The sequence below is a fragment of the Perissodus microlepis genome, chromosome 4 (assembly GCF_051167445.1).
Source record: "Perissodus microlepis isolate ML-2025 ecotype Zambia chromosome 4, ASM5116744v1, whole genome shotgun sequence".
NCBI lineage: Eukaryota > Metazoa > Chordata > Actinopteri > Cichliformes > Cichlidae > Perissodus > Perissodus microlepis.
Window position 1 is genome coordinate 25,946,984 of NC_140464.1, and position 24,846 is coordinate 25,971,829.

The following is a 24,846-nucleotide window of genomic DNA, read 5'->3' on the forward strand; positions in this document are numbered from 1 at the left end:
AGAATGCTTCGTATATTTACAAGTACGCCCACATATATAGTCATTAAATCCAGCAGTGACACAAGCAAATTTCTCCCACATTAAATAAGGTTTCATCGTGACTTTGGCATCATGACAACTTAACTGATAGCCCCAAGACACCAGCTGATCAACCCTTTCTTTCTTTTATATTTTTTACATTTTTATTTATTTATTTTTGTTTAGGTTTTGATTTTATTGGGGTAAAAAAAAAAACAACAAAAACAAAAAACTCCTATAAAACTGGCTGTTAAAAAGATGCTTACAGTGAAAATAACTCATTTTTTACTAATAGATGCGAACGGGTCAGGGCATTTTGTCACCTCGTGCCTCCAGTCAAACAATGCTCAGCAGCCTTTCAAAATCAAATCAAATCTCTTTGTGTCATGTCATCAGTCGATGGGTGTGAGAAAGTGAAAAGAGGACGTTGTCAGCTACAAGGACACAAGAAACACTCTCAACATCCAGCTGCGCAATACAGAGGTAAGAAGAGCAATTTATCTGGTATCCACTTGTTACTGTGTCATAGTTAATCTCAGCTTTATTTTTCCACATTTCTATTTGCACCTAAAACATGACAAATGTAATCATCTGGTGCACTGTGACATTTGTGCAGGATATTATTTCAGTAGATAGCGAGGTTAAAATATTGTTACCTCAGGCTAAAGCTAGCAGAAGATTTAGAGGCAACATTTTTAAGCAAGTTTCAATAAACTAGTTTTACATCCATGCTGTTGCCTCGCCTAGTTGTCTTTTCTGTTTTCGTTTTCAGGGTCTTCTCTTCCTTGTTAAAGAAATGAAATTTTATAATGCTAAATTTCAGAGCTACAAATATTCTCCCCTTATGCGGTGACTAAAACAAAAAAGGTTGGTCACAATATGAATCATTTGTTTTGTGCACGCATTTGTTTCATTTTGAAAACGTGCGAGTCAACATGCGAGGTCAAAATCCTTAATGGCGCCGCTGCTGTTATTATTCTTAAAAAAAGAGAGAGAACATCTAAATATATTGTTTGCACTTCAAATAAAAGTATAAAAAGTAGCAGAAGTGTCAGTTTAGAAGATGTATGACACCACAACAGGGTTATCCTCACTGAGGGCTTTGTGCAGGTGGCAGGCTGTATTTCTTAAGGAAACCTCAAGCTTTGGCATTGTAACTGAACACGTACAGGTGCATGACATCTAAGTGCACGAGGCTCTAAAAGTGACATGAAAGAGTTGGCTTATCAGACTCCTGCAGCTTTCTGATACATGATTTTTTTTGCCTCCCATCAGTTCAGTCAACACTCTGCCATGCCAAGATCGTTCCTCGTCAAGAGTAAAAGGACTCACCTCCTCAGCCCGTCTAAGGATGCCTTTAGACAGCAGTGCCTATCCCAGAGAGATGCTGAGGTGCCAGCGGCTGGAAAGGATGGCAGACGCCCTGAAGATGCTGCGCAGCCTTCGTCCCCCATCTATGGGGTCAAAGATTTTGCGGCCGAAGCCTACTTGCCGTGGAGTCGGGTGGCGGTCCGCTCTCACAGTGACCCCACGCAGGACCGTTGGCCTTCAGGTATGAATATTTCTAGCATTGTTTGTGTATGTCTGTGTATACCTGAGCTTGAAATACTACCACAGTAAATACGCAATGTGTGTCAATGTGGCTTGTTATTTAAAACAATACCAAACGGATTCTGGTTACAGTTCTTTGTTTTTCTTGTACTCAAAGCCACAAAAAGAAAAGCAAAAATGGTCCAGAATGATTCACACATCAATGAACTAATGACATTTGTATTCTCATTCTTAAAAAAAGCCCCCATGGAGAAAATAAATGCTCCTCTGCTGGTCTCGCCGTGGTTGGCAGACAGACACCAAGCATCTGAGAGAGAGCGAGAGCTGGAGAGACTGGTCTTCATGTTAGTCAACCACACATCGCACACTGACCTCAAATCCCCCGTCAGTGATTGCCCGCTGTGCGAGAAGGTAGGAGGCCTGTGGGTTGTGAGAATTATTAGTCTTTGCTGTTGATGTTCTTATCAGTGTCACAGAGAAAAAGAAATCACAAGTGGAGAGAATACTCTGAACCGCTTCATCTGTCTGTGCGTTCTCATGAGGAGGAATTTGAAATGAGTCCTGATCTCTCTAAAACTTTATTGATAAGAAGATTTTGTTGTGCATTTTGTTGTGCATTTAGAATGCACGCGTTCATATACGATCATAAGCTGTATGCTAAGTTGGAAGCTCATATCCAGAAAAATCTCTCTGCTTTTTGAATCAGCATCGATGACAGTCTAAAAAACGTTTATGGTGTTGTAATCAGCTGTCCTGTTTCCTAACTGGAGCCCGGCTGATGTTGGATTTTTGAGCTCACACTGATTTCAATAGTCTATAAAAAAAACCATAAAAGATTAAAAAACAAAACAAAACAGGATTTTGTTGTTGACCCTGTTTGTGTGAGCTGGAAATATTTGCTAATGCCCTCCTGGACAGAATGATACGGAATATTTGAGGGTTTTTATAATAATTTCTAAATATGACAAATGTATTTTTGGTACATCTTATTATTGAACAGATGACATGTTTGCTTATAACAGCGGTATGTGTTCACAAGTTTTAACTATTTATTGTGATTTCTAGCAGCATTGCAAATACAAAAGGTTTTTATAATAGATAATTAATGCAAAGCTGGCTGACACCTAACCCGCGTGTTCTCCAAATATTAAGAAAAGACCTTTTATTACCTTTATTCAAATGTTTTGCTGAAGATGAAATTCAATTTAAACAATCGAGGCGCTTTAACAGGCGTCATCTGGAAACAAACGAAGAGTGAGTGCAGTGTTTGCAGAGCATGCTTAGAAAGCTGAAAGTAACAGTTCATGCAATATTGCATCAACCTACATGCGCCAGTCTGATGCAGCCTGCAAGGAATATTTCCATTTACTCTGGTTACTCACAAAAACAATTGCACTTTTAAATGATTGTGCACACTGTTTGAGCACCACTGGAGAATTGGCACAGCTGTAGCTCATCATGTTTTGTGAATGCTTTGACATTTTGGGAAATGAGATAGATGAGATAAGTTATAACCCAACGACTGGAGACGAGAAGGAAGCAGCCAGCCCAGCTCTGCCCTCGGTGCCAAAATCTGCTTACAAGTGCCTCTCGTTGTTTTATTATGGATCGAACAAATGAAATGCAACAGTACACTAACATTAGACACTGATTACTTGTTGCAATCAATTTCCAAGGCAATGGTGTTTTGATACAAAGCAATTTTCCATACTGATGAGCTGTTTAAATTCCCCTTATTTAAATAGCTTCTCACTAGTATTCTTCTTCATTGTCTGCCTCCCACAGTCCCTTTCAGAAGTCTTAATACCAGGAGGTGGTCTACAGGTTTGTAATGTTTTCTCTTCTCCACTGGCAACATCCCCCACAGCCACAGACATCTCCCACATGCCCTTTGGCTTCAGAACAATCAGCAGCTATGGTAGAGCTAAGGTACAGTAGCCTGATAATACTCAGACTCATAATAAGCTGAACCAAGCTAATCAACATGGTTCTTAATAGCTGTGTGTTTGTGTGTATAAATGTGCAGGAGCGTAGCTTTGGCTGCAAGGTGTGCGGAAAGGTGTTCAAGCGTTCGTCCACCTTGTCAACTCACCTCCTCATCCACTCAGACACTCGACCCTACCCCTGCCAGTACTGTGGCAAAAGGTTCCACCAGAAGTCAGACATGAAGAAACACACCTTCATACACACAGGTGGATGAACGCAACAGTTTGATTTAAACCTTGCTCTTAAATGCTCCAGCTCTGAAAAAAAAAAATGTTCTCCTGCCCCCTTTTTTCCCCTCATCTGCTCAGGTGAGAAACCGCATGTGTGTAAGGTGTGCGGTAAAGGATTCAGCCAAAGCTCCAACCTCATCACCCACAGCCGAAAGCACAGCAGCTATCGGCCGTTCAGCTGCCCCCGTTGTCAGCTCAGCTTCCAGCGCAGGGTTGATCTACAGCGCCACCAAGAGACGCAGTGTGGTTACGGGGACATGTACACTCAAACCTGAGCCCATGAAGCAAAGAAAGTAAAAGTGGGCAGGGTGACATCTGTTGTAAATGTAAAAGTCTGAAAAATATGCTTTTAGTAATAACATGCTTAGAAGGGAATAAAGGCAGACTGGTTTGCTTGAAGAACTCTACAGGGACATCTTTGATTAAAAAAACCTCACAAAAGTCATTCACAAATGGTGATAAGGTTATTTTCTGAAGATTTTTTGCAAAGCAAACGTGTTCCGAAGGTAATGAGATGTTATTTCCATTGCAATATACATGCACCTGTGCGTGATTGTCCCATTACTGACTGAAGAGCATGCTTAATGTCCTGTTGCTGGGTCATGACACAGATGACTCACGGTGATCACTCACAGGATTCCCCTTGACTACTGCATGCACATGAAGTCTAGTTTGAATTTGCTTTCTAAAAACCAGCAGCAATGGCTAATTGAGAAGAAAAACCAACAAAAATCACACAGGAACTGTTTTCTTTCTACACCAGCCAGCCATCTATCTTAGCAGGTAGCTCCAAGACAGGCCGTGCTTATGTGAGCACATGTGTATTAAAGTGTACTGAAGATCTACCCAGAGTTCAAGTTTAAGAATGATCACATCCCACCCAAATGTCAGCAGGTTAGGCAGTTTAGTTACAAATATGAGACACATATTTATAACACAGGCTGCTGGGCTGAATTGCAAATGTGCGTTTTCATATCAAAATGTTGATGTTTCTATGCAGCTGCTTTCCTGTGATGTCGTGCTGTAAACTATGACCATAAGACATGAAAGGAGGCTTCCATCATTAAAACCATTTTCTTTATCACATGAAACGAGAGCTGCTGAGTCTTTAAGCTTGGAGTCTGTCCCTACACAGCTCCTGTCCATGTCAGTCTTCCGTTAATCACGTATTATTTTTTTAAATGTATCAAATCAGACAATAATAAATATCAAAGTAGACTGAGAGCTTAAGTCCCCTGTAATTAAATGTAATTTCAGTGTATTTTATTTAAAACTACAATCTAATTATATTTAGCTACAAAAGCTTAAAGGCAGTGACACTGGAATAAGGCGGTAAAAAGTTTATTATACTGTAAGTAAATTTAAGTAATTTTAAGCAGATGTAAATATTGTGAATGAATTCTGGATAGCGAGCAATTTCATGGTAATTTTGGGAAAAATAAGCAATATTTTCCAATCTTAAAATATGCTGTCCTTTTCAAGGCTTGGGCCATATTATGGAGTTATTATGTTCTTTACATCTTTATTTCATATTCATTATGTTGATGTGGATGATGGATGTTTAATTATTCAACTGTCCTTTTATTTTACCACTATAAATGTGACAAGGACTGTTCTGCCTTTCCAACTTACCAAAAATACAGTTGAAATTTGCAGGCTTATATGATCCTGTAACGATAAAACCAAGAGCCAAGTCTAACTTTTTTTTCACTATGACTGTTTAAAAATAACTTTCAAAATGAGTGTTTGCTTTCCTGTAAAACACTGGAAAATTAGGCAAAGTTAAACTGCTCCATAATTCAGCCTGTGTCCCAAAAAGGAAAGCGTACAATGTAAGATGCTTTTGAAGAAAATGATCAAGATATTACACAGTGCTTAAAACTACTTCGATGTCATTTCTGTCTCCTTCGCTGTAAAGTTCCAAGAATTTGGTCCACTTTAAATGAGTTACAGTATCATTATTGCTTTGTTTCCTGTAAAAACCTGACTTGTTACCCCCTTATTCTAGTGTGCCTACCTTTAAGAATCAGTAGGTTAATACACTGAATTATTATAATTTCAAATAAAATACATCAAGATTCCATTTACTGAAAGGGAAAATCCATCCTTAATTTACTGACTGTTATAAAGTGTTACCAATTAGACTTTTTCCAATAAGTGCAATACTGTTAAGTTACTGCGTTCCATTTTTCCCTGCTGCTTGATAGTGTCATCCTCTGCGTGTGCAGATGGTGTTGGAGAGAGGACAGGACGGATGGGACTTAACAGTGAGATGTTTATTTAGGATGGGTGAAAAACCAAACAAGAATACAAAACAAAAGGCAAAAGGAGACTCAGACTAACTAAACTGGGCAAAAGTAAACACTAGGAACATGGAACCTGAAACATGGAGGGAGGTGAACTGATGTCCCGGCGAGGGAGAAAGGGGAACTGACACAGTGAGGGTGATTAGGGAAAGCAGCGGCACGAGGGAACACAGGAGGGACAGATTAGGAATAACAAGACAGGGGAAACCAAACTGAACACAAACATGAGACGAGGGACTGCCAAAACAGGAATTAGCACGCCCACCAAGGGGATAAAAAACATGGAAACACACGACAGACTGGGGGAGACAAAGGATGAAACACAGGGAGAAGAACGCGGAGAGCACAGAGACAGGGCGTGAGAGACAGGGCGAGAGACATGACAGACGGGAGGGGACACCAAGCAACAAACCACAGACACCAGATCATGGGAGCGGGAACATAAACCGATAACCCTAAAGTAACTTAAAACTGAACTAGAGACCTCGAATAATATAGCAGGGAAATCCAAACTCTACCATTTCTAGTCACAAGAACTAAACAAGAAAACCAACTTAATAAAATCAAAAAATACATTTAACAAGATTCAAAAGGTCCAAAACACAGAACACAGTACCACAACAAATCGATCATTTCTTGAACTGAAACATCAAAAATGGAGAAACAAGTCTGGTCTTTTTTGCACGGTAACTGCCACAGTCTGAACCCCTGAGCAAGGCACAGAGATACATTTCACACCCAGATGCTGTCTACATCTCTTTGATGACTGCAGGATGTAAACATCAATGGCTCCGTCTCCGGTTGAGATGCGAAACAGCCCCACAGCACTACTCAGTTTTCAAAGACAAAATTAAGGTTACTGCACCTTTCAAAATATATCAGCACAATTTTGTGAAAGGTGTTACTTTTGTTACTTCAAACCCAAAGATAACAATCAGCCACGGCATGTTTCCCTTAAGCTTTGCTAAGCATGTTTTGTCTATGACTTTGACATTATGGTTATGCTGTTGAGATGGTTACATTTTTTTGAGACATGAGAGAGAAAGATTGAGACAGATTTTAGCTTTAATATGTTTTATGTTTCCCACATACACAAAAGATTTCGCACACAGATAAACGCAGTTTTAACATCCAGCTGATTCACAACATAAATAGTGAAAACAAGTGTAAAAAGCTGACTGTTCAGACAGGCACACTGTGACCTCATCTTTGACCTCGCGTTCGCTCTGTACGGGCAAAAAAAATAACGTAGTTTCAGAGTGACTCACTCGACCATGTTTAGATTCTGTCAGATTCATATATGTGCCTCCACATGTGATGATTCGCTGCTGCTTTTGAAATGACTCTGCATCGAATGGTTGACAACACCACACAAGACAAAGAAGCTCCTTTTCACTTTGAGTCAAAACTCTTGACTCTTCGCTGCGATGAATAAGCGGCGCTGTATTCACTTTAGCATATACAGTATCAGTCTCTTACATTTCGGATGCACGGCAACGAGCCGTACTCGTGAGGAGAAATGCCCACACATGCACGCACACACACACAAAGAGAGAGACAAGGCAGCTGCACACACAGAAGTTGTTGAAACCTCTGTCCCAGTTCTCCGTTCTCAGATTTGCAGGAGGAAATCCTGAGAAAGAGATAAAAGAATAACACTGTTCAGACCTATCGGGCATATCAAAGTTGACATCTGCAGGTGCTCGACATAATGCTGATATATTTTCTGGAAACGACGGCGCTTCTAACCACAACAGTTTATTTTAAATGCACAGCTTTGACATTAGGTCTTTGCAGCCCAGCTGGAGTAAGACGTACAGTTCAACGGCACAGCGGTAGATGCACACCTCTTTAAGTGAAACATAGTTAGAGTTTATAAGCTACCAAATGCCACTGCTTTCACTTTAATGGTGGTTCAGTCATCACCCTAAAATAACAAGTGGTCTTATTAAAGTGGTGAAATTGTATTTTTGCACTAACAAGCTCATTCCCAAAAAGGTATCAGACAAATACTTGGGATTTCTCAGTATGGTGTGCAGTGTGTCCTCAAAAAAATTGAGGAAACTGGACAAGTCGAACGCAGCCACAGCCATCTGTAAAACACGGCAGAGGCTCTGTCGTGGTTGGAGCTGCATTTAAGCCAGATGTGTGGAGGATATTGTCAAAATTGATGGAATTTTCCTTAAATACAGCATCTCCATGCATGCAAGCGTTTCATTAAATTGCTGCACAATAACAGAAATTAGGGCTGACCCAAATCCTCAGCACAGCAATGTAGGTTAACTGTTGATTCTAGATTGGCTGTAAATATGGATCAGTGTCTCTCTGTGTTAACCCTCCCATGATCTGGCAACCTGTTCAGAGTATACTCCTCCACATGACATGTTCCCCCAAAAGAGACCCTGTGAACTTCATAGTGATGACCAAGTTTTATAATTCCCCCTCAAACTAGAAAGTTGCACTGCGTGATAGTTAAATCAGAATATGTTCACAAAATGTAACAGTAATAAAATGTGTGCTTGACACAGTGTAACACATTTAATTCCCCTTTGAGTTACCTTCACCATCAGCTCTTACCTCACACTGAGCTCGAGGACTGATCAGACACTGAAGGTGGGTTCCAGATGTTGTGTTCTCCACGAGTCTGGTCTGTTAGATGATCTCTATAAGATGCTGGCTGCTCCGCTGTGGAATAATACAGAAAATATGCAGATAATAAGGTGTATTCTGTTTTCCGTCTTTGAAATGAATTTGGGTTTACTGCTAAAACTGCTCTCTGTTCAAAGCACACGATGCAAATTTAAGTTATGATAATTTGGAAGAGTTTCTAGCAGCGTGAATACATCCACAGATTGATATGCTTTAATTTCTGTGCCTTCAAACTGAAAATGTGAAATATGTGAGGTACACAAATGAACAATGCACGCACAATAAATGTTTTAGATTCTGATCATCAGGAAATACAATGATAATTCTGTTACTGCTGATATCTGATATAAATAAGTGAAAATAACTAAAGATATGATTTCCTTAACTGTGCTGCTGTTTCTTTCATAGACTTTCATAGAATAGTCTGGGATCAGTTGGTGTATAAACCTGTGTTTAAATGAAACTTGATAAGATGACAACATACAGAGAACGCACAAGCTGCCTTCATTACCTGTATAATTATAGATGAACCACAACCCCCCCATCAGACCGACACCCATTACAAATGCTGCAAAGACGATTCCCATCACTGGTCCAGTCTCCACCACCAGGTCTAGAGACAGAGTGTGATATATTTTAAAGACAAAGACAGTAACATCACCAAAATACAGTAAATGATACTCACTGCTGTGCTCCGGCTCTGGTCTGGCCAGCGGAGTGACGCTGAGTCTCTTGATTCTTTGGCCAGTAGGGTTCCTCATTTTAGGTGACAGTGAACTAATAGGGTGGGTGACTACCATGGGTCTGGAGAGGTTTCTGATCTCACACTGAAGTGGGAATACAGGAAAAGGTTTATGCTTTAGTTTTACTGGCTTCACCTTCCAGTGCCATGAATAAATCCTAATAAAGTAATTTTAAAAAGAAAGTAAATCCTGTTTCAATTCTAAGGTTTTATACATCAGGGCATATTAAACATAATCTGGTCCTTGGCAGGTATGAAATTAGGTAAATATAACCTCAGAAGTACAAAACAAGACATAAACCTGTGTCATTATTTATTCAACAAAAATTAGAAAATTAAATGTTGAAGCTGTGTGAGTATATCCCATAATTCATTAGCTTCTGGAATCACCTTTTGAAGTCAATTCAATTATTTTTATATAGTGTCATATCAAAACAGTTGCCTCAAGGCAGTTTGGTATAATAATAATATTTTTTTGTATTCTTACAAAGTTATTTCAGTTAATTGAGGTTTGCAGGCATTGATTTATGCACAGCTCTCTTAAGGCCCCATCACAGCATTTCAGCCAGGGTGACGTCTGGATTTTGACCGGGCAGTTGCAAAAACTTGATTTTTTTTTTTTTTTTTACTTTTTCAGCCACTCGGTTGTAGATTTGCAGCTGTGCTTGCAATCATTGTCTTGTTGCATGACCCAGTCTGGGTGAAGCTTTAGCTGTTGGACAGATGGCCTACTGTAGAACAATTTGGGATACAGAGTTCATGGTTGACTCAGTAACTACAGTATGCTGGAAAACAAACCCAAATCATGAGGCATTTGGTATTCACCAAACACGGGCTTGTGCATTATAGCCAAACATCTCCACTTTGCTCCTGTCCTTCCAAAGGACAATTTTCCAGAAGCCCTTTGATTTGTTCAGATACAAATTTTCAAACCCAAGTCATTCTGCCATGTTTGTGTTCCAAACAGGTCACACCTATTCAGTCTTTTTCTAACTGTACTGCTGTGAAATGTAATATTTAACATGCTAACTGAGTCCTGCAGAGTGCGAGATGTAGATCCTGGGACTTTTGCAGTTTATCTAACTTTAGGACCTGATAAGGATCAGATTATGTCCCCTGATATACTAAACGATGTCCTGGTGTTTACCATGACTCTACTACAAAACTATTATATAAGGTTGCACATTCAAACGTGTTGTTAGGGAATATTTGGCTCTTTATTTTTTTAAATAAAGCTGACCTACTTTCTTGCACAGCTTGGTGTGAAGACTAACACGGTTCACTTTACCTACATTTTTAAAAATCTAAGACTAGGTAAGCTAACTGGCTCCTGGCTTTAGGTTTCTCAGTGAGCTTTCAAACACATAATGGTTATCAATCCTCTCATCTAATGCTCCACAAGATGCCTAACAGGCACTTTATACAAATGACCAAGCTACAGTTTCCCTGCTCCATCTTAGTGCTTTTGACAAGATGATTTATTTGCTATTTCTTCTGGGTTTTTTTTACCTGATGCCCGGGTGATCTAGATAGAAGCAGAGGCATGCGTGGCCTGCCCTGACAGTCATTCTTTATAGTTTCCTTCATGGGTTCCCCTCTAGTTGTGTCAGAGACACAGAGGCGCAGGCTGCAGTGGAGGAACTGCACTGAGTCGTTATAAACTGGTCGTAGAATGAAGCTGAATCTTAAGGGCTGTATCTCCTCCTCCTCTCTCACACTCATGGTCCTCTTGTCTCTCCCTCCTCCACTTTCTGCTTTTTCACCTGTTTGATAAATTCTGCCATTTCCTAGGCCCTCTGTCTCTTCCGTTTCCTCTACTGCTTCAACGTTATCTTCAGTCTCCTCTTGCTCATGTTTTGACTTCGCACTGAAGGTCAGCGAAGGGTCAGAGGAACAGCCGTTACTTATCACAGTCCAGAAAGGCGATTTTTTGGGGTCTGAGAAAGAAGAGACTACACATGACTTCACTTCCACGACATCTGCGAGAGGTGCTTTAGCTGAAATCTGCAGCAGAAAAAAATGATGCAGAATATATCATAGTTATAATTAAGTAGCTTTCATGTTCATTAGATGTATTTAAAAAAGTAAGCTGTGAAGAAGTTTGTTTACATCACAATATCAAATCGAAGCAGAGAAAACACATGAAAAAGACCTGGACATAGACACGCTGGTCAGCGGTGATGACACACGGACCGATCCGCCTCTGCTCGTAGCTGTCTGTGACAAAAAGCTGCAAAAGAAGAACAGGCCCAGATCTGTGTCTGGGTGTTGGGAAGTGGCTTAGGTCTTGGGTGGGCCACAAGCCCTCTGGCACCCAGGGGACCAGTTCTGTCTGCACAGTGTTTACATTCTCATTAGCAGCAGCGCTGCTCGGAGGGCCAGGGACAGCAGAAAAACAGCTGAACTGAAAGAAAACAGCACAAGGTTATGTATGAAAAATCTTGCATGAAAACTGTAAAATATAAGATGAATGTAAACAGACACACAGACGTCTCACACGTATGCCAAGTGGACCTTTGGACTTCTCAGTCTCATTGAGTGAAAGGATGGTCTGAGGTTTGTCCCTCCATAGTAACAGCTGGTCAAAAAGGACAAACAGAGAAATCAAACTCCGAGTCACTCTCAGTCTTCCCTCCTTCTCCTGGGGCATATCTTTCCACTATGAAAATGAGTCTTTCAGGTGGTGTTTTCCTCACAAAAACTATAAAATATACAAATAGTATCAATACCATCATAATGTATAAATTACATTCATCCTGTGGTGTGTAAGCTTAGTTTTATGCCCTCTGCTATTTTCTGTTTCCGTTCTAAACTTTTACTCTGATGAGGCACTAATGATTGGTCAGTATAGAAACCTGCTACTCTCATTACCTACTTTGACTTTACCAAGTCTCGAATGTTCCCAAACTTGCTGCAACTACATGACAAAAATCGAACTTTAGAAGTTTGTTGCAGCGTCTTTGGCTTTATGCCTTGATTAGACGTCTCTCAGAGAGAGTTGTAACAAAAGTTGTTGAATAATTTGCAGATTAAAGTGACTATAACTAAGGACAGATCTACTGAATTTTCAAACATAGTTGCGCTAAAGAGTACATTGAAAATGTTGGCGGTGCAGGTACCCCAGACCCCTCTCTTCAGCTACACCCCTGCTTCAGTGATCTTGGGCCAACCCATTTGAGAAAACCTGACATCAAGATTTTTCATGTTTACAACCTTTAGTCTTCTTTAAGGTTAAACATGTATTTCTTGTTTTGTTGGATATGACTGCTGATTTGACACAGTGGAACATGACCTGCTGATCTCTCGGCTACAGCATTGTGTAGGAATTTCCGGCACTTTTGTGGATAAAATCATATCTCTCTAACAGGAGCTTTTGTGTTAAGTTGAGTTCGGCTTCATCCTCTGTGGCCCCTCTGCCATGGGGTGTAGCGCAGGGATCTATTCTTGGGCCACTAATGTTTTCATGTTTTCCTGCCACTGGGTGCGATCTTCCGAAAACAAAAAATTTCATTTCATCTATATGCTGACGATTGCCAGCTTTATCTACCTTTTCAATCACTCTGATAGCTCCTCGGTTAGACTCCTGTTTGATTGTCTTAGTGATGTTAAGTCAAAGATGGCTCTAAATTCTTTTTAATTTTAATAAACGTAAAATGGAAGCAATTACATTGGGTTCCTCTGGTACCCCAGATGTTGACCTTGCTGCTCTGACTCCTCACCTGAAGAGCTCGGTTACTAATGTTGGGGTAAAAATCGACTCTGCACTTAGTTTTGATGGCCACGTAAATGAGGTGGTGAAATCTTCATCCTATCCTCTCAGACGTCTGTCAAAGGTTAAGCCTTGTTTTTCCAGGCCTGACTTGGAAACGGTCATCTATGCTTTTATAACCTCACGCTTGGATTACTGCAACTACCTTTTAATAGAGGTTGGCCAGGGCCCTCTGTCACTCCTGCAACTGGTGCAGAATGCTGTGGCATGGTTTTTAACTGGTAAAAGAACATTTGAGCACATTACTTTGCTTCTGGCCTCCTTAAACTGACTTCCAATTGAATTTAGGATCTATTTTAAAATCCTTTTACTGGTTTTTAATTTGTTTTTACTAATTTTTAATTAATTTTTATTAGCTGGCCTTTGACTCAGTGGGTAACTGACAAGTTATTTTATTTTTATTTATTTATTGTATTTTTTATATTTCTGCTGTACAGCAGGGCCATGTGTTGTTTTTAAAGTATGGTATGCTAAGGAAGAGACACAAGGACGGATGAGCTGAAGCTCGCTCACCTGCTTCATCAGCTTTTCAGCCTCCCTGCCCGAATTCAAATTGGCCCAGATTGCCTTTTCACCTGCATTAACCCGCAGTCTGCCTGACTATCTCCAGCCAAGTCAGCCTCACCAGCTCCATCGTCATCATTACCTCTACAGTAATAAATGTGGTTCAGCTTGTGGGTTCAGCATTTGGACATCATTTGAATTCACTGCTTCAGCACAGTTGCCTTAAGCCTGTGTTGTTTGTCTGTTTTTCAATCATGTTTCCATCCAGCCTCCCACCTCTGAGGGGACATTTGCTCTCACTTAATTTGCCTCTGCGCAAACACCCATTTTAGGCTTGACCTCAGCAATGTTCTGGTCACAATGACCTGGGTCGCAAGTCTTACCAGGACAACTTCCACTTACCACAAATTCAAGTGGCTGTTATGCACCACATGCCTTTTTTTCCTGTACCATGAGTAAAGGACATTTGTTTTTGTTTTGAACGCAGACGCTTTCCTAACTGTGTTCTGAACATTTTCCTGTTTGTCCTGTTTCCTCCCTTCAGATTTATTTATTTATTTATTTTTTGACAGCTTGTTTTGAATTACATCCACAGCGATGCAGATTTTTTTCAAAGACAAGATCTGTATCATTCTTTCCCTCGTGTGACAGAAGATATAGAGAGGAAAGTTAGGGCTTAAGTAACAAACAAAGACAGAAAATTCTCCAAAGTTTCAATGTTTTTTTGTTGTTGAAATGTCTTATCTCACCGTGTTTTTGTACTGCACCCCTCTAGGCTCTCCCAGGAGCAGACCCTCTGTCCCACAGGAAATGACTGGGAACACTAAAAGGAAATGGCTCCCATTGGACTCAGCCTGGCAAGTCAGGTCACGCAGAGTCACGGCAGCCACCGGGACAGACAAGCTCTGAAAGAGAGCACTGATGTGAGGCACTACAGAATATCACAGTGTGAACAGCTGCTTTAGGTTTGTCGCTGCTTCTAATTTAGATTTTAAAAAAGTTAAGACCTGCAGAATGCTTCTGTCCACCGTCACGCTGAGGCGTCCGCCCTCACAGTTCACTGTGAAACCCTCCCGGCCTTCTCCTGCTCTGCTGCCACCATTCAGCCACTGCCTCAACCTGCGCTCCTCTGCCTCAGGAGGCCTTGCAACCAGTGGATTCGTCACTGCAAACTTACCTGTGATACAGAGAGGAGATCAAGAGATACAACCATTCACTCAAACATCAAAATCCTTCATTCAGCTGTAAATACTATATGGAATAAATACTATGAGTAAATACTATGGAATAATTTAAATGAAAAAAGACCAAACAAATGATATATACTTTCTTTTGAGTGAAAAAACGAAATTCAAATAATAATGGATTGGATTTATATAGCGCTTTTCAAGGCACCCAAAGCGCTTTACAATGCCACTATTCATTCACTCTCGCATTCACACACTGGTGGAGGCAAGCTACGGTTGTAGCCACAGCTGCCCTGGGGCAGACTGACAGAAGCGAGGCTGCCATATCGCGCCATCGGCCCCTCTGGCCATCACCAGTAGGCGGTAGGGTAAAGTGTCTTGCCCAAGGACACAACGAACCGGCGACCTTCCGGTTACAGATGCGCTTCCCAACCCCCTGAGCCACGGTCGCTGTGTTCAGTGTTCAGTTTATACAGCCCATTCTCACTCCTGAGGTGTAACATCCTGACGATTTGTCACGTCCTGCGGCGTTCCTGAGGAACGCGAAAGTTGACCTTCTGCGTTCTTATGCTACGCGAATCCAGTAGAATTACGGTCCCGCGGTACTACACGTTCCAGCCATCCCTAACCTTAACCAGCACTTTAATGGTGTTAAATAGTGTTTGCCAAAGCGATTTAAGCAAAATGAACGAACATGTGTAGATTGATTCCAAAAGGTTCTCATGTTTCCTCATTTTTTCCGATCTTGTCATTAAGGGACGTGTTGGGTGCCCGGAAGCGTAACATGTTGACGTTTTGTCACGTAGCGTAAAATACTACGCTTTGGAAGTGAGAATGTGTTGGTTCAGACACAGAAGAGTCCCGACCTGCTTCTCCCTCAGCCAGCCGGATCACAAAGTAATTGGCCAGGTCGGCCTCAGTGTATGAGGTCACCGTGGTGAAGCCACTCTCACGGGCCCAAAGGAGAAGGTCCGAGATGCTAGACAGGTCAGGGTCGAGTGTGCTGGCTACTGTTAGGCCAGGCTCAGGTGGGTAGGGTGGAGACACGCTGTTGGAGGACTGTGTAGACAGCAAGATGAAGCATAATACAAGTAAAGATCAAGTAGAGTCAAGGACACTGTGGCACAGAGCAATACAATAAAGTATTTTAGACTATGGCCAGTAACGCTAGGACCAGTTCTTTTTGGATTTGGTCACAATGAGAATGATTTGTAGCCTTAGATTCCTGTTAGCTGTGTGTTAAAAAAACAAAACAAATTCCACCACGATGGTGATGTAAATGACAGCTGATGCCCTTACATGAACAGAGATGCGACCCTGGACGCCATGAGCAGTAATGGCCCAGTTGACGGGCACAGAGCTGCTGAGAATCAACACAATCTTGTGCGCTCTTGAGTCGGCCACTGGAGGCACAAGCGATACAGTCACCTCTACCTGCATGGAGCTGAAGAAGAGTGGACAGAGAAAACAACGTTTAACCCAAACGGCATCATCTGGGGCCAAATAATTGAAGTAGTACAGAAAAAAAAAACTGCAGTTCCTTGAATCACCACTGGAGTTGCTCTATGTCAAATTATCCAACTTTAAACTAGTTTCAGTACCCCTCATAACTACTCTATGATGGGTGAATACATTTTAAACTGAGCTTTTTATACTGAATTAAGGCTTAAGCTTTATATTATTAGGGGCATTTCAGACCCAACAATAAGCCCCCCAATAAAATTATGAATTATCTTGCATAAATAGGCTGTTGATTTTCTTTACTCATTTCAGGTATTACCAGCAAAATAGTTGCATGTTTAATCATCTGGGAATTTGTCTTTGTGCTCTTGGTGAATTATCTGTTAATAATAATAAGGCTTACTTTGTGGTTCATTGTACTAATATACTGTACACTCTGAAGTGTTTTTCTTCTTTGTTAACCAATGTGCAGGTATGTGTAGCAGTGTAATGCAGCCTCATAACCAGGCTTGATAAAGATACCTGACAAATAGAGGTGGGTTTAGAAATTGATTTCCCCGATTCAAATTGATTTTAGCGTGAGTAAAGCAATATCGCTTCATGAAATCCTGAATCGATTTTTAAATATAAATGTATTTTGCCAGAAACACCAGAATCTCAGCTTAAAGCCCACAAAACAATTTCAGCGACCACCAAACAGCTAAAACAGCAAATGAGAGCAGAAACGGATTCTGCAAAAAGACGTAAACACAAAGCACGGATCGTTCACCCGACGTCACGTACACGGACGGTGCTGAAAGCCGACATCTCACAGATTCTGATGCTGCAGGTTTTGTTGCTGAACCAGCAGCAAAAGATCAAAACTACGCTTCACGTTTGATAAACATCGTCACTAATTCCCTCTTACTTTGGCTGCTTTGCTTCCACTACGATAAAATCCCACTTCCTGCACAGCTTTCTCTCCCACAGTGTACTTTAAGAACAGTTTCCCATCTCAAATCTCGGTTTTCTGCATTATTCGCTTCCTTATTATGCACCAGTCTACTGTTGTGTTCAGCGCTGTTGCACATTGCTTTTTGTTTTATCTTAAAAATAACCTCCGACAAGAAAGCCTAATTTCTGATGTTCATACCAAAGAAACTTAAACTTTTACAAAATATGCCAAATTGCAAAACGCTTCGCTGTGTCTCTAATAAAACCTCTGTAACTTTGCTCAGCCTACATCAGGTAATTTTCATATCTTGATTCACGGTTTTCTTCATCTTTTAATTTTCTGCAGAATATTTTTAAGGCGGTTATCTGCCATAAAAAGCAAGGCCAGGAAAATCTGCATCATGTTTTTCTGTATTTTATCCTCCGTTACTTTGACACGATGCTTACATCTCTGATGAAGTCTCACAAGTATCAGCTTTCTTTTTATACATAGATATAAAAATATGGATATGTACTGATAAATGATCAGAATTATAATATGAATTATAATTATAATATTACAGAATTATAATATTATAATATGTCTGAGTCAAAATTGAATCAAATTGGGACCTTGTGAATGAGAATTGAATCAGTTGTAGAAATCAGTGACGATACCCCACCCCTACTGACAAATATCATAATTTCTGCCTAGAAAAAGCAAGATGGAAAAACCCAAAATGCTAAAATAAAAAATGGCAAACAGTGAAACAGAAAACATTGGCTACCATCATTTATATACAGGCTTTGTGGCTGTAAATAGATTCTAATTTCTGCTTTTGCCAGGACATCAAGTGGTTGCTTGTTCTCACCCACAGAGGCCTGAGCCTGATGAATGGAGCTTGATTACATGGACCTCAGGGCTAGCTCCGCCTACATTCAAGTGGGCACAACCGTGCACTTCCTGTGGCTGCAAGTCAGAGGTCATGTAGTTGCGAGAGATGAACATGGACTGCAGCTGACACACAGCAGGCAGGTTTGGATCTGTAATATGGAGACAAAGTAAGAGAAAGTTTAGAAATGGAAGCTGACCTAATGCAAAAGTCTGGTAGAAGCAAGAGGGGAAATGACTCATCTGACTCATAAGCCATCAGATGTTTGCAGATGTTTGGATTCATCATTTGTTTATTTTACCATAAACTATTTTTCATTTGTGGATATTTTTGTGTATAAAAACTGCAAAGCTTAAATACAAAATCACCACTAAATTCAATTTTTGAGCACAGGGATGTGGATTTGGTGGCTCACCCTCTCCCAGTTGAAGGTAGACTCGATTGCCATGTGATGAGTGTGTCAGAGAGGACAGGTTGCCATGATGCTTCAGAACCCAGCGATGCAGCGCACGGGGATGAAAAGGCAATGAATGCACCGTCTGGACGTGCAAACGCAGGGTGCTGGACTGTACGCTGGCGTTTGAGGACACCTAGCAGTTGAAGGCAAATATACAGGGAGTGCAGAATTATTAGGCAAGTTGTATTTTTGAGGAATAATTTTATTATTGAACAACAACCATGTTCTCAATGAACCCACAAAACTCATTAATATCAAAGCTGAATGTTTTTGGAAGTAGTTTTTAGTTTGTTTTTAGTTTTAGCTATTTTAGGGGGATATCTGTGTGTGCAGGTGACTATTACTGTGCATAATTATTAGGCAACTTAACAAAAAACAAATATATACCCATTTCAATGATTTATTTTTACCTATGAAACCAATATAACATCTCCACATTCACAAATATACATTTCTGACATTCAAAAACAAAACAAAAACAAATCAGCGACCAATATAGCCACCTTTCTTTGCAAGGACACTCAAAAGCCTGCCATCCATGGATTCTGTCAGTGTTTTGATCTGTTCACCATCAACATTGCGTGTAGCAGCAACCACAGTCTCCCAGACACTGTTCAGAGAGGTGTACTGTTTTCCCTCCTTGTAAATCTCACATTTGATGATGGACCACAGGTTCTCAATGGGGTTCAGATCAGGTGAACAAGGAGGCCATGTCATTAGTTTTTCTTCTTTTATACCCTTTCTTGCCAGCCACGCTGTGGAGTACTTGGATGCGTGTGATGGAGCATTGTCCTGCATGAAAATCATGTTTTTCTTGAAGGATGCAGACTTCTTCCTGTACCACTGCTTGAAGAAGGTGTCTTCCAGAAACTGGCAGTAGGACTGGGAGTTGAGCTTGACTCCATCCTCAACCCGAAAAGGCCCCACAAGCTCATCTTTGATGATACCAGCCCAAACCAGTACTCCACCTCCACCTTGCTGGCGTCTGAGTCGGACTGGAGCTCTCTGCCCTTTACCAATCCAGCCACGGGCCCATCCATCTGGCCCATCAAGACTCACTCTCATTTCATCAGTCCATAAAACCTTAGAAAAATCAGTCTTGAGATATTTCTTGGCCCAGTCTTGACGTTTCAGCTTGTGTGTCTTGTTCAGTGGTGGTCGTCTTTCAGCCTTTCTTACCTTGGCCATGTCTCTGAGTATTGCACACCTTGTGCTTTTGGGCACTCCAGTGATGTTGCAGCTCTGAAATATGGCCAAACTGTTGGCAAGTGGCATGTTGGCAGCTGCACGCTTGACTTTTCTCAGTTCATGGGCAGTTATTTTGCCCCTTGGTTTTTCCACACGCTTCTTGCGACCCTGTTGACTATTTTGAATGAAACGCTTGATTGTTCGATGATCACGCTTCAGAAGCTTTGCAATTTTGAGACTGCTGCATCCCTCTGCAAGATATCTCACTATTTTTGACTTTTCTGAGCCTGTCAAGTCCTTCTTTTGACCCATTTTGCCAAAGGAAAGGAAGTTGCCTAATAATTATGCACACCTGATATAGGGTGTTGATGTCATTAGACCACACCCCTTCTCATTACAGAGATGCACATCACCTAATATGCTTAATTGGTAGTAGGCTTTCGAGCCTATACAGCTTGGAGTAAGACAACATGCATGCAGAGGATGGTGTGGACAAAATACTCATTTGCCTAATAATTCTGCACTCCCTGTATAATGAATGAAACTGCAGAGTGCACTCAATCAAAACTGCTCTTCTGCACAATGACTGACCTGCACCAGGACCTGGAGGTTGGAGGGCAGTCTCTCGGCCTCCAACCACCAGGTAACTGGGACTTTGGAGATGAGCACTAGGTGGACAACCCTCATAGGAGAAGGAGACAGAGACAGAGGCGTCATCAGCACTGTCACCTATAGGGAGGAGAGGAAAAGGCAGTCCGCTGTACGTTCAGCACTTTAAAGGATAAATGTACTTCAGACAGTTAGGGTAGCTCCAAAGCTAACCACATGTAGCAAACTTAACTTAAAATACACCAAACACATTTACAGCACTTGTACAAATAAAAATGTAACAAATAGAATAAAATAAAACTTATTTGTTAGTCTTGTATTTGTGTGCCTGTGTAAGCAGCTAGAGCAATTAAATACATTTCAGCATTTTTGGTTGGGAAGCTAACGCCACTTAAAATGTTTGGTAGCACTTTATAATATGACCCACAACTAACAGTGTAATTATATGTACCTACAAAGGCTTCCCAGCAGATACAGTAGAATAAAGGGGTAGCAATTCAAGTTTTCACAAGAAAGAAGAAATAATTCTATTGTAAGAGTCGAGGTTTCCTCATTTTACAGCGTAAGTGTAGCTTGTTTTCCCACTAAATTATCCAGAAGTCACACGTCTTACAACTACTTACAGTATAGTTATTTCTTTCCTCTCAGAACATCTCAAGCTGTGTTTTTTTAACATGGCAGTCAGTTGACTACACTCTCGTGGACTCACAGATCTCGATCCAAAAGATCACCCTTGGGATGTGGTGGAATCAGTGATGCAACTGTGTGACGCTATCGTCTCAATATGGATCAACATCTCTGCAGCCCCCTGTTACAGCTACAGCTATGCCTCAAGGAAGAAAGGTAGTTATAAAGGCAATGGTGGGACCAACACAGTTGTAGCAAGATGTACCTAATAAAAGGGGGAGGGAGTATACATCTCCAATGTCACAGTGTACTAAGCCTGTGATCTTTTGCATAAATAATCGTCTGTTCATCATCGTGTTTGACATTTCAGTTACATTTTTATCATAATTAGTCATTCTAGACTTACAGGAGGTTTCATGGAACTTTGACCCTCTTCCTTCCCCCAACAAGTCACAGAGGTTTCTTCCTGTTAAAAGGGAGTTTTTCCTTCCCACTGTCATTAAGTATTTCCTCAAAAGGGGGTCATCTGATTGTTGGTTTTCTCTGTATTTTTGTAGGGTCATTAGCTTCCCATACAAAGAGCCGACTGTAGATGTAATTTCACACAATATAAATAAAACTATCATCATCAATCATCAGTGAGAGTTTGCGCCATATTTTAAAGAAATTCCCTCAAGACTGTTGTGACTTTTATTATAAAGAAATGTCCACAAGATCATGCTGAGACTTACTATTATTTATTTATTTTGATGTTTTCCCATAAAATCTGCCTTTTTATAACAGAATCAGCTCAGTGGTGCTACACTGAAATTTTGAAGGTAATGTCTTTGTGGGAATTAAATGGATTTAAAAAGCTTATTTGAGATAGTTGAGATGTTTAAAGCTAAACATTATCATCACATTTTAAAGGAAAGCATTTGGCAAAGAAACCTTATTGTTCATGCGTGTTTCTGCTCTTAGTTTACAATCAATGAGACTGATTGATCAGCAAGTGACTGGAATCAGATTTTCCAGCTTTCTTACGGCCTATTTGAGTCAAAAATTTAAAGCTAAAACCCGGACTCAAATAAAAGCCCCCCTGCTCCTGAAGCCGGGGTCCTTGGTTTTTGCTAAGTAATCGTTAGCCGGCTACCTTGTTTTCTGGGCTGTTGGTCACTCTTCTTAATGCAATGACATGAGTCTCCTTGTTTCCGCGTTCTCTAGCAGCACAGCCGGGGCCTGCCTCGAACCTTTCCAGCAGACCCTGAACAGGGTGTCGAGCGCCCACTGGACCAGCCACCGAGCAGTGCGGCTCTCCACTCTGAGCTGGAGAGGAACAGTGCATGCATCACTACAAAATGTGTTAAACCTGAAATATATATGCACAGGAAGTACATTCATATCTGCTGCAGCAGCGTGATCACTGTGTAAAACTTGGAACTTGTCCAAGAGAAAACTATGTAGCAACTTTCACTTTCATTCTGACACTTCAAGTAAAGACCTTTGGCTTGGGCACAGGAAATACCACATTTACAATTCGCTATGTCTTCACGACACAATCCTCATTGTTGCTGGTCTGGAAGATAAATACATCTCTTGTTGTGTCTCCTGCTGGGTGTCGTTGGACTTACCTTCTGGGTACTCCAAGAGGAAAGAGAGGAAGAATAAAGTCCATCCAAGTCCAGACAGCGAAGGCATCATGACAACTGCTTCACCAGACTGACCGAATGCTTTTTTAGTGTAACACCTTAAAAACACAATCAAACATGCAGTTTATGTGATTTTTAACTCAGAGTTATCTCAGTATGCCTGTTTTTCACCAAAGCAGAAAAGCTTCAGATAAGCTTGATTAGTAATGATCAAAATAGGGACTGTTGGTTGAAAAAAGCAAGCAACCTCGATATACTCCCCCTGGACACATTATTAGAGACATCTGTTCAACTGGCCATTAATGTAAATATCTCATCAGCCAATCACATGGCAGCAACTCACATTTAAGCATGTAGACATTGTCTGAGCTTCAGACCAGGGGAGAAACCTGACTGATGTAACATTGACATGGTTGTTGGTACCAGACAGTGTGGCTTGAGTATTTCAAAAACTGCTATTTTGCTGGGATTTCCCCAAACAATGATCTCTAGGATTTATATAGAATGGTCCGAGAAAGAGACAGCGGCAGCTCTCAGGGAGAAAATGCCTCACTGATGTCAGAGATCAGAGGAGAATAGCCAGAATGTTTCGAGCTGAAGACGACAATAACTCAACGACCACGCTTTACAATCAAGGCATGTGTAATAGCATCTCTGAATGCACAACTCTCTCCCACATAAACAGGACCTCATCTGTACCCTTAATGATGAGTTTTGATACCTTAGTAAATATAAACAAAGATGTTGTTTGATGAACATTAGAACAGTTAATGTGTTTTTCCAAGTTTAGGTGCATCAGCAGAGACCACCCTCAATAATTTCTGATGCAAGCACAGTCTATAACAGAAACTGCCCGGGTCAGAAAAGAGATTCAAGGGTCACTCTTAGTAGGCTTTCAAGGATAAAGAGTTAATGTACCCATCAGCTGATGGGGATAACACACCATCAGGTAACATCATGGATGTGCAGCAGCTGTTTGATGCTATCACATTAATATGGACCCAAAACTGCTGCAGAAAGCTGCTGAATAGAAAGGTGTACCTAATAAAGTGTCAGTTTAAAAACAAACAAACATTTAATAACAATAATTAACAACCAATCAACCAAACATGTTCCTCTGGGAAAGAGTTTTACAAAATGAACTGTCACAATAAAAAACGGTTTCAGTCTTTTAAATAATATAAAAATATTTCGTCAAATTTATGAAATCAAAGCTTTTATCAAACCATCCTGACTTAAGTGCACTGACCCCTGACTTACTCTGCTCAGCTTGTTTTTTCTTTTTGCTTGCAGAAATGCGCTGACATGGAGCAGAACGTGCTTGAGCATCAGTCTGATCCATGCATGGTCCACGAATTTACTGAGAACCAGTCCATACTGCTCAGGAAATCATGCAAAACATCCTGAGCAGAACAAACACGCGCTCTGCAGTCTGTGTGAGAGCTGCTAACTTGATTCATGCTTTAAGATAGTGAAACATGGAGCCTGGTGTTCTCATAATTGTATTTTTGTGGCTGCTGTTAAATTCCAAGAAAGTTCCGGACAGATAAGTCGTGCTAGTCGAGTCTTCAGGAAATTGCAGGATTCCTAAAAACTCTCTCCCTCCAGCGGTCTGCGCTCTTGGGGTGAATAGTCACTCACCTGCGGCTCCTCGAAGGCACAGGCTGACTGCTGGTCCAGCTGTTTGCTTCAGACTTCACTGTATTCACAACTCTGCGCACACCCCTCTCATTTCCCAAACACACTATCACACACCCTCAACATGTCAAACAGACCAAATACAGAATAAGAATAAGAATAAGGAAAAAAAGCGCAACTCTCAGCTGTGCGGGCCATCGGGCATCTTTAGCCCGCTGAGGTGCGTCTTGTAAGAAATAGATTTCTCCGGGTGAAATTCATTTTACACATGGAGTAATGCCGAAGGGGAGGGGGTGTCGGGGGGTGGGCAGCTGTAAAGACACAATTGAAGGGGCAATGGGAGGGACTGCGGGATGGTGTGACAGAGTGGAGAGAGAGACGGCGAGGAGAGGAATAAAAGGCTCTGGAGACGTCTCCAAACGTAGATGGTAACAGGAAGGAGGAGTAGAGGGAGAGAAGGAGGGAAGAGGAGGGAAAGAGGAGGACCAGGG

General features: G+C 41.1%; 2 protein-coding genes across 4 annotated transcripts; one reads left to right on the top strand and one right to left on the bottom strand.

The window, feature by feature from the left end:
• The first annotated feature begins 359 nt into the window (after nt 1-359).
• Nucleotides 360-5,031, top strand: LOC146389098 (uncharacterized). Its single transcript, XM_084926764.1, has 5 exons — nt 360-1,570; nt 1,811-1,980; nt 3,355-3,498; nt 3,596-3,761; nt 3,864-5,031. The coding sequence occupies exons 1-5, from the start codon at nt 1,270-1,272 to the stop codon at nt 4,058-4,060; spliced, it is 978 nt and encodes a 325-aa protein (XP_084782890.1). The 5' UTR covers nt 360-1,269; the 3' UTR covers nt 4,061-5,031.
• A 943-nt stretch (nt 5,032-5,974) lies between these two features.
• engl (endoglin, like) lies at nt 5,975-24,634 on the bottom strand. 3 transcript variants are annotated; one of them, XM_084926765.1, is made up of 17 exons: nt 24,359-24,634; nt 22,700-22,815; nt 22,222-22,394; nt 20,445-20,582; nt 18,624-18,798; nt 18,188-18,359; nt 16,242-16,386; nt 15,809-16,001; nt 14,763-14,932; nt 14,505-14,660; nt 11,980-12,060; nt 11,635-11,886; nt 10,992-11,486; nt 9,426-9,567; nt 9,252-9,353; nt 8,669-8,776; nt 5,975-7,724 (listed from the first exon to the last, which is right to left on the bottom strand). In XM_084926765.1, exons 2-16 carry the CDS (start codon nt 22,767-22,769, stop codon nt 8,670-8,672), a joined length of 2,571 nt encoding a protein of 856 aa, XP_084782891.1. In that variant the 5' UTR covers nt 22,770-22,815; nt 24,359-24,634; the 3' UTR covers nt 5,975-7,724; nt 8,669. The 3 variants fall into 3 exon arrangements, with proteins under 3 accessions (XP_084782891.1, XP_084782893.1, XP_084782892.1); XM_084926767.1 differs by lacking the exon at nt 24,359-24,634 and adding an exon at nt 23,967-24,352; XM_084926766.1 differs by lacking the exon at nt 24,359-24,634 and having other exon boundaries at nt 22,700-23,887.
• Nucleotides 24,635-24,846: the final 212 nt, after the last annotated feature.